Source organism: Caretta caretta, chromosome 2, assembly GCF_965140235.1.
Source record: "Caretta caretta isolate rCarCar2 chromosome 2, rCarCar1.hap1, whole genome shotgun sequence".
In the NCBI taxonomy this organism is placed as follows: domain Eukaryota; kingdom Metazoa; phylum Chordata; order Testudines; family Cheloniidae; genus Caretta; species Caretta caretta.
This window is the reverse complement of record NC_134207.1, coordinates 59,888,401-59,905,543: the sequence shown is the minus strand read 5'-3', so window position 1 is coordinate 59,905,543 and position 17,143 is coordinate 59,888,401. Positions and strand designations below refer to the sequence as shown.

General features: G+C 39.1%; 1 protein-coding gene across 9 annotated transcripts in view; it reads left to right on the top strand.

The window, feature by feature from the left end:
• Nucleotides 1-17,143, top strand: part of SULF1 (sulfatase 1) — a 175,609-nt gene that overhangs the window by 135,314 nt on the left and 23,152 nt on the right. For all 9 annotated transcript variants that reach the window (XM_048840903.2, XM_048840899.2, XM_048840901.2 and 6 more), the window contains 6 exons: nucleotides 5,704-5,920; nucleotides 11,189-11,435; nucleotides 13,670-13,766; nucleotides 13,856-13,950; nucleotides 14,448-14,513; nucleotides 15,018-15,190. In XM_048840903.2, the coding sequence (XP_048696860.1) occupies nucleotides 5,704-5,920; nucleotides 11,189-11,435; nucleotides 13,670-13,766; nucleotides 13,856-13,950; nucleotides 14,448-14,513; nucleotides 15,018-15,190 (895 nt within the window). The remainder of the gene's footprint in view (nucleotides 1-5,703; nucleotides 5,921-11,188; nucleotides 11,436-13,669; nucleotides 13,767-13,855; nucleotides 13,951-14,447; nucleotides 14,514-15,017; nucleotides 15,191-17,143) is intronic.

Genomic DNA, 17,143 nt, shown 5'->3' with positions numbered 1-17,143 from the left:
ACCAGGTGAATTTTAACTTGATAAGTTAGTGTCTAACAGTGATACCATGCTAACTAGGAATGCAGGAACCTGGGAAGGTTTGTCCATAAGATTTGGCAATCCCAAATTTGTCTTCTCTGTGCTCTACTGACAGAGGCCATCTTGGGGAGAGCTGCACCCACTTTCTCCTTGTGTGCAATATTTGTATCATGATAAAACATCACAATGCAAATTAATATTTATATACCAGTCGTGCCCAGACACCTCAGTGAAGATCAGAGCCCCCTGTTTCCATTATGGAAATTCATAGGAAGAGGTGGGCCCCTACCCCTAAGGATTTATCATATCTGCTGAACCTGATTTTTCAGTGTTCTAGTTCAGTTCAGCAGACTAAAATGTGGCTAATATGTTATATATTATATACTATATATTCTTGCCAGCTAAGTACAGTACAGTTGGCAGTACGCTGCACACCGTTACCACTTGAAACTTCATGGTGAAAACTGAAATGGAGCTCAGATCTTCCTACACCAGTAGCACAGTCTGTCACCACTTGAGCTAAAATAAAACCTCCCTTAGCTATTAGTACTATAGCACCTGTGAGACACAACCACTTCTGATTCTGTCCAGCAGAGAAAAGGGGTACACAGCTACCGTTCACTACAATATTTCTACCCATACCATTTTATATTAATCATCATCAATACTAAATCATCCTTGTATAACAGGAAGGTGAAGGGAGTGTGATCTTAAAGTTGCTTTCAGCTGCACTCTTTTCCCCCCTACTTGCTTTTTCTTGAATACCTCCAGCCTGAAAAGCAATATTCAAAGTTGCTTACTCAAGGGAACATTACAGAAATTGGACAGCACCTGTAAATGCAGTGTAGCTGTGTTATAGTTCTGGTTGCCTGTTTTTCAGGGGTTTATAGCTTGGTTATAAAACTTGTCTATATATTTAACATTAAAGTGTCTAGTGCAAATGTGCAGTAATTACCTTTCATAAAACTCTGAGCATGCCTACTGCTAAGACACCTTTCACAAATTGTCTAATTTCCTCCCTATGTGATAGGCTGCAGCAACTCCCTTGGAGCTGTCACAGTCTATTAGGTAAACAATGTTCATTTTAAATACTTCTTAAGTAGGGTATTTATTGTGCAGTAAACCACAATGACTCAGCCTGAGTGTCTATATATATTTTGTGCCTGAAGTATATTGAATAAAGACATATAACTTAATGTTGAGGTTGTGGTACAAACCAATAAGAATTTGGAAATTGAAAGCCAGGGCACAAACACTGTTGTTAATTCATTCACAGTTGTCTGTCTTGTTAACAGAGGGTGTAAGTTAAGATTGGAACTAGGCCAACACTAATATAAAGTTAAGGGATCATGTACTCAGAGCTGCTTTTTAGTTAGTGCATCTGGTCCCCTATGCCTTTCAATTTACCCAATCAGGGACAAATTTTGCCCTCAAATGCAAACTCATAACTGCTAGTGAAGTCATCTGAGGACAAGATTTAATGCTCAGTTTTTTTATTGCTCTTTAACTGTAACGCCAGCACCAGCGTTCTCATTGAGGCATGTGCATCTGTTGTCATGCAGCTGAATTCCAGCTCCTGAGCAGAGCCAAGTGACTGACACTTATTAGCAAAATTCAGTTCTTTTATTACCTCTTCCTTCTCTAAGTTGCCATTGCATCTTCCAGCCATGTGAAGGAGATAGCTCTGCAGAGGCACCAACAATCCATGGTTGTAGACCAAAGCATCTCAGCTCCATGTAGAGAGTATTGGCCAGTTTCCCAGCTGATGTAAATTGGCATTGCTCCCTTGAAATTGATGTATCTGAAGATGTGTCCTGTGTTTAAAGACTCCATGAAGTCTCAGGACTTCATCCATAGTGGGATGGTGCTGAATATCACTTTCTCCTCTGCATTCACTTCAGTGGTTAAGTTGAAGGGCAGGGGGAAAACATGAAAGGAGTAAAGATATGTGAAAGTAGGAAAGAAATCAGAGAAAGTAAGTGAGATGGGGAATAAATGAAGTGAGACACAGGAAGGGAAAAGGGAACGAAAAAAGGTAGAGAACTGGAGTTGAGGAAGAGAAAAGAAAGCTGTAAGTGGGAATAGAAAAGTATTAAATTAAAAGAATGAGAAAGAGAGAAGGAAATAAACATGAAAAAATAAGAAAACATATACAACTTTAAGGTTATCAAATGAATGTTTCATTTGTGCACGTGCCTACATTTTGTCTTTGATGTAACCTTGATGGAGAGATTGGGGATCCAGAGACCTAGCTTGAGGTTGTGAAGCCAGGGTAAAGGACATCTTGGTGTTCATTTGGGGGAAAGGTAGAGGACTGAGGGAAAATACATTGATCATAGCTTTCTTCTTCTGCTCATTCATGCATTGTATAGATCTTAAGACCAGAAGAGATCATTATAGTATTCTAGACTATAACATATGGTCAGTTCATAACTATTCTGTCTTGGATTTGGGATCACTGATAGTAAGAAAATTACATTGTAGAATTCTAAACTATTTCACACTTAGATACCCTTTTAATGAACAAAACCATTCAAGGGAAGCTGTGAAATACATTTCATACATATTTCATCCAAGAGTATTTATCGATTAAATCTATGCATAGACAGTTTAAAAAAATAGATCCTATTAAGAGGTGGAAAAGACTTACTTGAGCATTGAATCAACCTCCAATGGAGGAAGTAAGAATTACAGCTACTGCTATATTTGATATTAGGGGGAAAAAATAATTACTCAGAATTTTTAAAGAGTACTACATGTGTAAATAGTATTAAAAATAGAGCTGTGTTTTTAAATGTGTGTTTATATCTAATAGATACAATAACTCCTCTGGTGCAATCCTATAAATATCTATAATGATGGCCACACTCTTCTACTATCATAGGAACCATTTAGAAGTAAACATTGAGAGGTAAATGCAAATGATTATGGCTCTTGTAAGCCCCTCTCAGTAGGGATTTATGTGAAAGTGTCCATATAATTGTAACGTTTTAGAAGACAAGCGAATACGTACAGGCTTTTTCTCTTTCAGATATAACTTACTGTAACTGGATCGGTCAAAGTAAAGTAAATATGTAGAAGAGATGATTTTCTTATTGGACGTAGGATCTTTAGCGCATCTCATAAAGCTGGAGTGAGCTGTCACAGTGCTGTGATTCATAATCAGTATTTGAAAACATAGGTGAATAAAAATGTGCTGCAATTATTAAACTAAGCTGCAGGCGACTTCAGGCATTGAGCTTTTATTAGCAAAGTTGGCTATGGTTATATGTAGGGTATTAAAGAATATTTGACTTAACGTCTTTTTTCTCTTTTGCGTTGCTGTAAACTGTATGGCTGTTGTTTTCCTGGGGGCATACATGAAGTTCATTTCAGGAGTTGTTTCAGTTGTGTCCTGACCACAGCAGCAGTGGCACAATAGGATACTAGTCAGGTGTTTAAGTTTAACATTCGGGCTGTTTCCTTCACCCTTCAACCACCGTGGGAACAGCTCGGAAACGAGCGGAGCAACCGTTATTTGATGGAAGGAAGAAGCTTGTGTGGCTCTGCTGTGGGAGTGGGGCTGAAGGATTCCAGGAGGAACTGCATCCACTCTCATTTTGCCAGAAGGATAGTTCCCAGTAAGAATACATCATTCTGAGGGAATCCTCAGGACTCTTAGAAAGACATGAAGGACCACTGTTGGCGGAGAAGTCCGGGCATTACAAAACAATCAGAAAATAACTTTAATGTTAATGCAGTGTATTTAGAATCATAGAATATCAGGATTGGAAGGGACCTCAGGAGGTCATCTAGTCTGACCCTCTGCTCAAAGCAGGACCAATCCCCAATTTCTGCCCCAGAGCCCTAAATGGCTCCCTCAAAGATTGAACTCACAACCCTGGGTTTAGTAGGCCAATGCTCAAACCACTGAGCTATCCCTCTCCCCCAAAATTCAAGATTCAAGAGTATGTATTAGTAGTACTCATAACATCATGTTGGAAGCTCTATATAAGATTCTGCTAATCAGTCCTCAAAGTATTGTCCCCATCTTTCTGATAGAGATGTATTAAGGCCACAATTTTCAAACACTGAATTAAATTCCTATCAAAGCACCTAACTGAAGAGGTCTGTTTTGTTTTGTTGTTTTTAAGATGCCTAAGATGTTCAGCCGCCCTGAAAATCAGGCCAATTTTATTTCTGTACCTAACTATGCATTTAGGTATTTAACGTGAGGTACTAAACCTTGTGAACATTTTGACTGAAGGGCCTGCCTACACACTGATTTAGAAACAGATATCGTTAAATCAGTGCAAGACCCTAGTGTAGATTCAGTTATATTGACATAAAGGGGATTATATTGACATAGATTGTTTCCATAAATTCACTTTTCCATTGACTGTGTCCAGAGCACTGCCAGCCCATAGCAGGGCAGCTCTCAGTCCCTTGGCCACAGTTTTAAGGAAATGGTACATGATAAAAATTTACCAAGGTAAGATGATTAAAATAAAGCAACCTGTGGCAGTGTAGTTGTGTGTCTCCTAAAAGAAGTGGGCTAAGAGTTTTAAATATCTTTCTCGAGTATGGCATTTTAAGACTGATAATGGTATGTAAAGGAAGTAAAAGTCCAACTGCTTTCTAATATCCAAATGAGAAAACAGTGGAACCCTGTGCAAAAATCCAGGTGGAATCTTCCACTTGGATTCACGGCTGTTGGCACTTGAACCAAACAGACATTGTGCAGACCAGCTGGAAGGAATTCTGCTTTCTCTAATTCCTTCTTCCTCACTACGATACTCGCAACATGTACAAAGCTGGTCTCAGCAATTCCCTTCCAGACCAAATTGCTTTCCCCTCAAGGCTGGTATAAACAGCAAGTCAAAGGCATCCAGATGAGAATGTCCATGGTCACACTCTGTCTACCCTGAAGGGTCTTCCCCTCCCTTCTCCAACAGGCTGTATATGACTTATTCTGCACATTTTTGGCATAGTCTATTAGAGCATGACTGGGGGTGTAATACACTTGCTGTTTCCTCTGTCCTTGTACATAAAACATGTGGAGACAGCAATGTTTGTGTCCTGTGGCTGCAGGATTTTGAGTGGACACACTAAAGGATGCAGGTCTCGACACTGGCCTCTGTTAAGGGAGTGAGTTAATAGTTTCATGCACTGACATAAATCAAATCAGAATTTGTCCCTTTTTCATAGAATCCTCTAATTGACCTGATCTCAGTCTTTCCCTCTCATCTACATTTTTTTCCTGATTCATGTTAGAAATTCCAAGTCACAGAACAAAGAAACAAAGTTTGTATTTTCAAAGAAAAAAGAGGGGAGGGAGGATTGGTGAAAACAGCCCTTACAGCTGTACTCTGTGGCTGAGTAAACTAACGCTTTTTACTTGCTCTTTTCAAGGATGTGTTTAGTCTAGATTCCCTTGATTTATATATCTTTTTTGGCTGGGTTGTATTTTTTTAATGCAGATTTCCAATGATTTCATTCAAATTCATGTTTGCCTAGGACGATAGAATGTTTTGAGACGAATGTGAGTGAACTTAATCCTTACAATGTTTTCCTCCTCAAATCTTCATTTATAGAATTGTTTAGCCTTCAAAGGCATTCATTGCCTGTTATGTGCTACAAAAAGAATCCGAAATAGACAGAGCTTGGAATTGCATTGGGAAATCATCTTTATTTTTCCTCTCACAGAAGTGGCAGTGCATTGAGGATTCTTCTGGCAAGCTTCGAATTCACAAGTGTAAGGGATCCAGCGACATGTTCGCGATCAGAAAGAGAACACGAAGCATACACTCCCAGGGATACAGCAATAAAGACAAAGAATGCATCTGTGCAGATGCTGATTACCGAACCAGCAGGACCCAGAGAAAAAATCAAAGACAGTTCATGAGAAACCCCAGTGCCCAAAGTAGGTGATCTCAGAGCTCTTAGATACTCAGGAAAGGGGGCATTGGGTTAACTGAGCGGTGTTTTACCAGCAAGGAGTTGTTTTCACCTGGATATATGATGAATGCACATGTAATTTGCAGTCGGTACTTGAGTAATTACTGCTTTAAAAAAAAAAATCAAAAGCTACCAGAATCTGTTATCACGATAAGAAATGTTATTTAGGCCAGTTTGTAGCAATGATGATGTTTTGGTGCGACCTATTGTACCGGTTGGAGATAAAACCTGCAGAGTAAATTACAGAATCTAGGTAATTATTACAGGCATAGTAGCCTGAGCAAGCATTTTCTTTCATCACTAATATTCAGTTAACATGTTTGGATATTTGCAGTAGACTTTTTTTTTGTTTTTTTGCATCTCAAACATTAAAGCATTCTGATTGCTGTCAAAGTGAAAGCCTACTCACCTGAAGTTTTTAAGTGCCAGTAAAACAGCCTACTTGTAACTTAACGAGTTAGAATCTAGTGCCCTCTAGTGGAGTGTGATGTAAAGGGAAACTGCCATCAAGTTTAAAATACCAATGCTTAATTTTCTGTGTTAAGCACTGAGAAAACATAACTACTTTGAAAAGCAGGTGTCAATTAATATAAGAATATAAGAGTGACAATACTGAGTCAGACCAATGGTCCATATAGCCCCATACCCTGTCTTCCAACAATGGTAAATGCCAGATGCTTCAAAGGACATGAACAGAAGAGGGCAATTATCAAGTGGTCTCTGTCGTCCAGTCCCAGTATCTGGCAGTCAGAGGCTTAGGAACACCTGGAGCATGGAGTTGCATCTCTGACCATCATAGCTAATAGCCATTGATGAACCTATCCTCCATGAACTTACCTAATTCTTTCTTGAATTTATTTTGGCCTTCACAACATCCCCCGCAACAAGTTCCACAGGGCAACTGTGTGTTGTGTAAAAAGAAAAGAAGTACTTGTGGCACCTTAGAAACTAACAAATTTATTTGAGCATAAGCTTTCTTGAGCTACAGCTCACTTCATCGGATGTGTGTTGTGTGAAGTACTTGCTTTTGTTTGTTTTGAACCTCCTGTCTATTAATTTCATTGCGAGACCACTGGTTCTTGTGTTATGTGAAGGAATAATTAACACTTCCTTATTCACTTTCTTCACACCATTCATGATTTTATAGACCTCTATCATATCCCCCCCTCAGTCATCTCTTGTCTAAGCTGAAACGTCCCCGTCTTTTTAATCTCTCCTCATACAGAAGCTGTTCCATACCCTTAATCATGTTTTTTTGCCCTTCTCTGTACCTTTTTCAATTCTAATATATCTTTTTAAAGGTGGGGTGACCAGAACTGCTTTCAGTATTCCAGGTGTGGGTGTACCATGAATTGATACAGTGGCATTATGATATTTATTGTCTTATTATCTATCCCTTTCCTAATGGTGCCTAACATCCAAAAGCTTTTTGGACTGCTACTGCACATAGAGTGGATGTTTTCAGAGAACTATCCACAATGACTCCAAGATCTCTTTCTTTAGCAGTAACAGTTAATTTAGAATCCATCATTTTGTATGTATAGTTGGGATTATGTTTTCCATATGCACTATTTTACATTCATCAACACTGAATTCATCAGTCATTTTGTTGCCCCGTCACCCAGTTTTGTGAGATCCCTTTGTAATTCTTCTCAATCAGCTTTGGATTTAACTATTTTGAGTCATTTTGTATCATCTGTAAACTTTGCCACCTCATTGTTTACCCTTTTTTCCAGATCATTTATGAAAATGTTGAACACTGGTCCGAGTGCAGATCCCCAGGGGACACCGCTATTTCCTCTCTCCATTCTGAAAACTGACCATTTGTTCCTACCCTTTGTTTCCTGTCTTTTAACAAGTTACTGATCCATGGGAGGACCTTCTTTTTATCCTATTAGTTTGCTTAAGAGCCTTTGGTGAAAACTTGTCAAAAAGTTTCTGAAAGTCCAAATACACTATCTCTACTGGATCACCCTTGTCTACATGTTTGTTGACCCCCTCATAGAGTTCAAATAAATTGGTGAGGTATGATTTCCCTTTACAAAAGCCATGTAAAGGGCTTAACGAAAATATATATTCTGTTTCTTCACTGAGATCAGCATTTTCCATCTTCTCATGTTTGGTGTGTTTTCTATTCTAACACTCTTGCCAAGAGCAGCTGGGTTCAGGTAGCCTGAGTCAAGGACAGACTGTATTCTACTGGGTCTAGACAGCATTGTGGGTTATGGAATTTACATGAAATTTTGTGTAAGCATACAAAAATTTTACAAAAATTACAAGAGGCTGCACGTATATATGATGTTGCAGAAAAAATTATGATACTATATTGTATTATTTCAGGTATAGCCTGTGATGATATAATTAAAGCCTGTAACATTCTTCAGAGGACAGAAGTTACAGTTGTGCATTCAGCCATAACTTAGGCATTTCCTGACTTTGGGGTCTCTAATTGTTCAACCTAAGTGTTGCATTAACATAGTTTCTTGTGTTTAATAATGTTATACTCCAATGAACTCCATTAGAATTGACTCTTGCTGGCTAGAATCAGCATCATCGGTACGTCATAAGCAATCAGCTACTGGAGCGTCTCCTGGAAAACTCTGTTTTTGAAGCAGCAAGATCAAAGTTCTGTCCCCACTATCAAAGTAAAGTTACAACTGGCCATAGTGACAGCTGTGAAGCCCTAGAAGGCCATGGATTTGTTACAGTACAAATCCTTGTCTTTCCAGGCTATCTCTATAGCAATAATTGTTGCAGTCGTCTCCTGCAGTTTATAGGTTTGTCTTCCTATGCCTTAAAATTATCTTGCCTCATTTTTCACTTCATCCCATCTTTTTTCACTAATAAACAAAGCTGGCAAGAGACTAGAACTGTGATTATTTTCAATTCAGACCTGAGGCTACCTCACATCTTCCCACAGAAGAAACACCTGGGAGGGGCCAGGTCGGGGCAAAATCTCTCTGAGATCCAATTTGTGAAGTTCCCTTCAGCCACCCTCTGTTGGGAGGACTTGGGTATAGGGAGTCAGAAGGGCACAGGTTTTGAAGTCCGTGCCATTTCTGATTTCTGAGAACCAGGAGCCTTTCTAAAGAGACAGCCAAGCTAGGAGCTGTACTGCAGAGATTGCTTCTATTCTGCTGGGGCCCCTTCCATCAGAAGCTGTGCTGCCATTGGCCGCTCAGTAACAGCCATGAAGTGGACGCAGTGGAAGTATTGAGCCGTGAGCTTTACTACTTCCTACCCAGCTATCGGTATGGAAATCTGTGAGCAGGGCAGGCTCTGGCACGACAGAAAGGAGCACCTCTTCATCCCCTGTCCCAGCCTAACCTCTTGCTTCAAATCCCCTCTGAGTTCCGTCCAAGCTGCATACAGTCTGAAGGGCCTGGTGATTGTGGGGCACAGTGTAAGGGCAGCTCAGGACCCAGTTTTTCAGATTTCCTACTGATAAGATTGGAATATTTCCAAACTGTATATCAGTCATTTGATTAATAAAGATCATGGGAGGAGTTTGTAGTCTTGCAAAGGTTTGTTTCAGTGTTTCAGTGTTTGTTTCATTCACCCTGCAAATCTTTGCCTATTCCTTCACTCTAGACTATAGGTTTTTACATCAGAGAGACTTCGTAACTGGTTTTCTCTTCTGAAAGGTGGACATCTTCACTGACTTAGTAGGACACTTTTTTAGAGCTGACAGCTCTAAAAAAGGTATCCACCGAAATAGTTTAGGTGAGGATTATGTCATTTGAAAAAAATTTTAAATGAGGCTCACTATCAATGCTTTCAAAAGATTCTTACAGAGAGGTTTCATGTCGTTGTCTCAGAGAAACTAGCAGAAAGCTTGTGATATGATCTGCAGTATCTGTCACTCCGTACCTTTTCAGAACTCTCCAGGAATCATTTCATCCTATGTTATACTACAAGATAAATGAGAACTGTTAATGACAATAGTAATTTTACATATAGTATTTCATATCAGACATGGATTTTGAGTGTTGAAATACTTCACCTATTCTATCTCATCCCATAATGTTTGCCAAAATTTCCCCATACAACAACACACTAGCACTGGACTTTTAACACATGTATAATTAAATGCCATAAGAGTTTTGTTACAAAAGATGGTGTCTCTTTCTACCATTTCAAATGTGTTGTTATCTATTGAGTAATAGCAGTGTGCTCAGCACTTCTGAAATTTACAGGAAAAATTTCCCCCATCCCATTGATCTTACAAACTTACTCATGTATGAATTAATACATTGCTCGGTGTGGGTGTGGTTGGGTGGGTTTGGGGAGGCCAGGGGTGGAATGCAGCATGGTGTGATGTAATATATAGGTTTTATCAACATGTGTTTGGGAAAGCTACATTGCTCACAAATGGGGAAAAAAGTGAGTTGTGGAGGTCATCCAAGGTCAGTCCAAATAAATTTTTATACCATCATGTATTCCATGTATGCCACGTGTCTAACAGTAAAAAACTAACCAAACAAAAATACCTTAACAATGTTTTAGAAGGTATTTAACATGTTATTTGGGAGGGTATTTTTAATATCTCCATCTTTAAAGCCAGGTGTCTTAGTTACCATGAGTCCACCTGTACAGGACTTGCAGCAACCCATAAAAACTTCTGTATTTCTATATATTTCTATGTTTAAAGTTGTGACATTTCTAAGTCCAGAGTCTCAGTCCCTTCCAGGGGTAGAAATGAGTGCCGGATCCCCATGAGAGTGGGAGAATCTTGTCATTTCTAGCTCTGCAATGCAGCAAAACATCAGAGCACCATGATATGCTTATACCTGGAAAAGCCATCTCAGCTACATAACTGAATCTTGTCCTTTTAATGTCTAACTTTGAAAGGAAAAAGTGCCACCATCTCTTAAACAAGTTATTTTGGACCCCCTGCACCTTGATTCTCAGAAGTACTGAGCTCCCACAGTTCCCATTGATTTCAGTTGAAGATTTGGTTTCTCAACATGTCTGAAAATCAGGCCCTGGTTGTATAAAGTTGAATACATAAGAATTACAGCACCCAAAGTAAGAGGCCACTTCTTCAAATTTGGACCTTAATTTGCCAAAGATCGTCAAGGAAGTCTTTGCAAAGCCATAAATAGATCTGAGATCTCCAAGTCTGTGCTTTGTTACAAGTCCATCCTTCTTGCCCTTTGAAATTTGCTGCCTGTTTATGAAATCCATTTTTGTATATCTATAAGCATGAATATGTTTTCCCCTCCTGTTGCAGAATACAAACCACGATTTGTTCATACTCGCCAAACTCGGTCCTTGTCTGTGGAATTTGAAGGTGAAATATTTGACATAAACCTGGAGGAGGAGGAACTACAAGTGTCACACTCCAAAAGTATTAGTAAGCGCCATGACACTGAAAATGAGGAGGATTCAGAAGATAGCGATGATGGTGAAGAAGAAGAAATGATAGCTGATGGCACCAATGCTGTTGGACAACCTGATTCTGTCAGAGTGACACACAAGTATGAATGCTTTATATTGTTTTTCTTGAAGTAAAATTTCTCCCACATTTTGCATTTTCTTCTTTATCCTTTTTCAGTATTTTACACTTTATATAACACAACACAATAATATAATAAAAGAATGATTTTATAATTTTGCCCTCTCCTACACAGGTCAAGCCAATGGGATGAGTTGTACCTTTGTAAGTGAGGGCAGAATTGGGCCTAGCGATTCCAGCTTTCCTAGCTGTGTGTATTAATGTAAGACTTGGCACCAGAGACTCAAATAAAGCAAATTAAGCCTATGTACAACTGAGTAGAGATGGACAGCAAATAGTTTTCCCATTCTGCAAGCGTTTTTCAGATTTTAAAAAATTTCCCCAATTTTTTAAATCAGAACAAATCAGAGCAAAAAGTGAACATCTCAAAAAATTTTGCAAACCAATAATCCAAAAAAAAGGACCAGGTCAATCAAAACATTTCATTTAGATAATTTCATAATAGTTCATTTCAATGTTGACCATCTATATTTTTTAACCTTTTTACTATAAATTAACTAACATTTCCAACCCAGAAAACGAAACATTTTTTCAAAAGTTTTTCAAATCTGGAGATTCATCAGAACTGACTCTTTTCCACAAACAGTTTTGGGTTAAACAAATCAACACTTTCCAATGAAAGAATGTTTTATCAGAAAATTTCCAACCAGCTCTATAATTCACTTTCAATGACAGGGATTGGAGTAGGAGACTCTGTACACCTTTTCCATCTCTAACTCCTATGGGTCTATGACTTTCCATTTTCTTCTGAAGCAGAGGCATAAGGAAATCAAATTGAAGCAGGGCAGGTGAAGGGTGTGTCCCTAGAATCTCAGAAATACACAGTTAAGGAAGTTGTGTGAGAATGTCAGTAAGGGAAACTTTGGGAAAACAGTATGCAGGTATTTATCTCTCAGTCTATTCTCAGTTAAAGAGACAAGGTGGGTAAGGTGAATCTTTTACTGGACCAACTTTTATTGGTGAGAGGGAAAAGCTTTCGAGCTAAGCAGAGCTCTTCTTCAGATCACCTGAAAAAGAGCTCTGTGTAGCTCAAAAGCTTGTCTCTCTCACTAACGGAAATTGGTCCAATAAAAGATATTACCTCACCCACCTTGTCTCTCTCTAACAACCTGGGACCAATACAGTACAGCAACACTAGATATTCTCAGTTAAGTCAGTCTTGGCCTTCTCACTGTTGTTTTCTCTTGCTAGAACCGTTATCCTGAATAGCTGTCTTTAATCCATTTATTTTGTTCATAACTATAGATACTTTAGCACGCAACTATTCACATTGTTTATGTCTTGAACTCTCTTCTGTATCACAGCAAATTGATGAGGCATTAATTCATTACTTTGGACAATCATGTCCCATTCTTACCAATTGTGTGCTCATAGATGGGGATTCATGGTAGTGTGCCGAGATTGTGAGGAAAAAACCTACCTCTCTGCAGCTGGTGGCTGTACAAGCAGTGGCAATTCTGATTAAAGGGAGATTAAGAATTTGATGGAGTTTTATACTTTGGTTTTGTTTCTGATTGGACTGAGAATCCCCAGCATGTTAATGGTGTTGCATCTTAACATAGCAGGCACAGAGCCCGTGCCAAGAAGGAGTTTTCTCCATGTTGGAGAGAAAACAGATGGAGGCAATTATTTGGGACTACTAAACCAACACACATCCCTGGCTGCCATTGTTGAGTCTAAATCAAGGGCAGCCAAATCATGGCACCTGAGCCACATGCAGCTCTTTTACAGTTAAAGTGCATTCGTGGACCCCCCCCCCAAGCACCCCTCCCATTCCCCACCTACCAGACTGCGGGATGGGGAGCTCGGGGTTTCTGCCCTATGGCGGGGTGGTAGAGTTAGGGGCTTCTGCCCATCATGGAGAGGGGGGTCTAGGGACTTCAGCCCCATGGGATGCACCTGCCAGGGCTTGGGGTTTATCCCTTAGCTCCACTACCCTGCCACCAGGCAGAAACTCCAAGCCCTGGCAGGTGTGCCCAGCTCTTAAACTTCTGAAGACTATAGTCTGCGACTCAGAGGGTCAGTAAGTTTGGCCACCACTGGTCTATTTTATTACTTATCAGAGGGCAGAGTACAACTGGAAAACTTTATAGGGAGGAGAGGACAGGAAGAGACTTTGGAAAAAGGGGGAAGAGGCGAATGTGCACAAGGAACGCTATTGATCTCTCTCCGCTGTTCTGTTAAATGCATCTATAGGTGTTTTATTCTTCCAAATGACACCATTCACTGTGAGAGGGAACTGTACCAATCATCCAGAGCCTGGAAGGACCACAAGGCCTACATTGATAAGGAGGTTAGAGGGATTTCAAAATCTATTCTTAATAAAGATTCTAAACTCTGATGTCATCACAGTGTAACTCTGCATATAAATGTGCTTTGCAGATTGAAGCTCTCCAAGATAAAATTAAGAATTTAAGGGAAGTGAGAGGACACCTAAAAAGAAGAAAACCTGATGAATGTGATTGTAGCAAAAAGAGGTAAGAAAAATTCACCTGAAGCACTGTTTTCCTTACTGATTTACTTTACTGAACTCATGAGCTTTTATACAGTGGGAAAGATTTAACATTGGCTACTGTAAGTTTAATATCCAGATATGGATTCAAGCTGCAGAGTTTGGATCCAGAACCTAAATTCCTCAAAATTTGGTTCCAGGATTTTGCTTTAACCCATTCTACAGGTAGGAGCCATCATGAATGAATTAAGATCCAGATCTGTATTTTAGCATTAGGTGTGTTTGGATTCTGGTTATATATTTTGACCCATCTCTGTTAATAATGTTGATATAGTATGTGCTCATATAAGTCATTTCTGCTAGTGAAATAAAACAGACTGTACATTCAACTAAAACAATAATAGTATCTATTTTAAGTGAGAACATAAAACAGATGGTGTACTTCTGTTTTGCTTTGACTGCAGAAAATGAATTAAGTTTTATCCAGTCATGAAAAGCTGATGTTTTTAATATTATCTGTAGCTATTATAACAAAGAGAAAGGGGTGAAGGCCCGAGAGAAAATGAAGAGCCATCTTCATCCATTCAAGTAAGTGTCGTTTTTCCCTTTGCCATCAGCTGGGCATTGTTTTATTTTGCTTTTTAGTAACTGTGAAATATCAACGATGAGCCACAGTCCAAAACGGCTGTTATCTGGGGGTACCAGAAGCTGGCAACTTTTGACTGGCTGCCCAACTTGAAGTTCAGGACGGGCAGTGGGAAATTAAAAACAGTGGCACAAATCCCACTGAAATGGATGAAATGAATCATTCTGGGGACTGACTGACTTGATAACCTTTAGCTGGGTCCTTTACTTCCTGTACTTGATACAGCATCTATTCAATTTACTTGTGATGAGAGCATCTTCTTACAATATTAAGAGATATGGGGGGGGGGGGAGAGAGAAAGACCACCCTTAATTAGACTCCCTATCTGGTACATAGTTTCAAGCATTCAACCTTTTAAAAACTCAAATAAACATAATTGTTAAAGCCCTTTTCAAACAAATAGAAATTAGTCTATGTGAACTACAAATTGCTTCCCCTCTGAACAGAGAAGCAGCACAGGAGGTGGACAGCAAACTTCAGCTATTCACAGAGACCCGCAGGAGAAAGAAGGAAAGAAAGGGGAAAAGACGCCAGAAGAAAGGAGATGAATGCAGCCTTCCTGGACTTACGTGTTTTACCCATGATAATAACCACTGGCAGACAGCACCGTTCTGGAACTGTGAGTATTTCTTACCTCCATGTGCAGACTTTAATGAGGTTCATTCTCCTGTCTCATGTGATAATTTCCAGATAGGACAGTCAAAGAGGGCGTTATTTTGGAAAGCAGGCACTTACGTTCCTGACACAAAATGCACACAAAGTAGTAATTGCCCTGTAAAGAAATTAATGAAGAACTTCACTTGTAGTTATTATTTATAACTGCAATATAAATACCTAGAGGCCTCAATTAAGACTGTAGAAACACAAAACACAAAAAAGACATGTTCCTGTGCTTTTTTATTACCATCTATTTGGTTTTGTTCCTCTTCTTGTAGACCCAGATGTCTAAATATTTCAGAGGACTTCTAATTATGCTGTTTTATGATCCTAAAAGAGAAAAAAAAGTTCCATTATTTCCTGTCTATATGCACATTTATTTTCCTACCTACCCATATAATACTGCTTGTAAAATTCTGGTAAATGACTACTTCATTTTGACAGGGTGAAGTAGAGTGAGGATGAATACAGTGGCTCAGATTTTGCTGTCATTTACACCCATGCAACCCTGTTGATTTGAATAGGAGTTACATGGAGAGTCAATCAGGACAGAATTTAATCAGCTGAATTTAGTGTTTAGTTCATTGAGAGCATAATAATTATCAGACTCAATGAGACAAAAACATAAAAATCTGGTGTCATGGATCTGTGAACAAGGGGAGACCCAAAAACTATCATAATCTTCACATTAGTTAATGTTATGCCAAAATTTGGCAGGAGGATTTTTTCCTTGGCCCTTAGGGGTCATCTCCTGACTTGAAGGAAGAGAATTTATTGATAGTCCATGTAATTTTTATCTAGGCTAGTACTATATCAAACATTACATTTAAGGAATCTACAGGACTTCCATTATAAACCATTGTTTTCAGTTGTGTGTAACTGTCTGAAAAACTCTTCTTTGGGGGCTGAAAGTTTCAAGGTTTGATCACAGTACAAAGGGGATTGTTTATTTGTTCGTTTTTTCTTGAAAGTTTAATCAAAATCCAATAATTCTTTTCCACAATTTTTAGGTGTTTTTTTGGCATGTATAACTTAGGAATAGCTGTTCTATAGAAGCTGAAAATTGTCAGGTGGCTAGACCGCACTGAGACCTAGGGACAGATACTCAGCTGGTAGAAATTGTCGTAGTTGCATTGATGCTAACATTCTGCCCTTAGTCTTCAGACCAGTTTGCTAAAGAAAAATATTGCAAACTGTGGAAATATAAAAATTGGGTTTTACATTTGTAGTGATATTTTGCACATTTGTAACACAAAGCTGCACTGAGAGTTTTGATGGGGTAAGAATTTAGCATAAATTGAGTAATGACTTCTGGTTTTAACCCAAAGTAATTGATTGATCTTTTTCTTATCTTTTCCTCAAAGACAAAAACAAACAAAATCAAACAAACATAAAAAGCAGGGAAACTGAATACAAAAGTTAGTTCATGCTAATTTTAAGGTTTTGATTTTAAACACTCCGAAATCAGGAAAAGATAAACATTAACATTATCATCGTAAACTTAACTCAGACATTGCACATATAGAATATTTTAAGTTAGTAGTTATGCTATTAAATATAATATGATTTATCCCTCTCATTCTGCTACACCATCATATTTGTGTGCTGGTTCCACTCACCTCAGAGGGCTGTGTGTCAGTGATGCTGAAAACCTTTTGATGGCCCATACCAGCTTCTTCCTTGGGGTTTCCTCGATGGTACACATCACCTCCATTACTGCTCCTCCAGGGCTTCATTCTTCCTACTAGTGCCACTTCACTCCTGCTTGCTAGTCCTGTCTCTTTCCTTTCTGCCCTCCAGCTCTGTTACTCTGCTCCTCTTGCTTCGTAGTGGCCCCCAGCAACTCTTCCAAATCCCTTCCTCCAATGCCACACTGCAACATCCCGTGCCAGCTTCTAGGTACAGTCCAAACCCA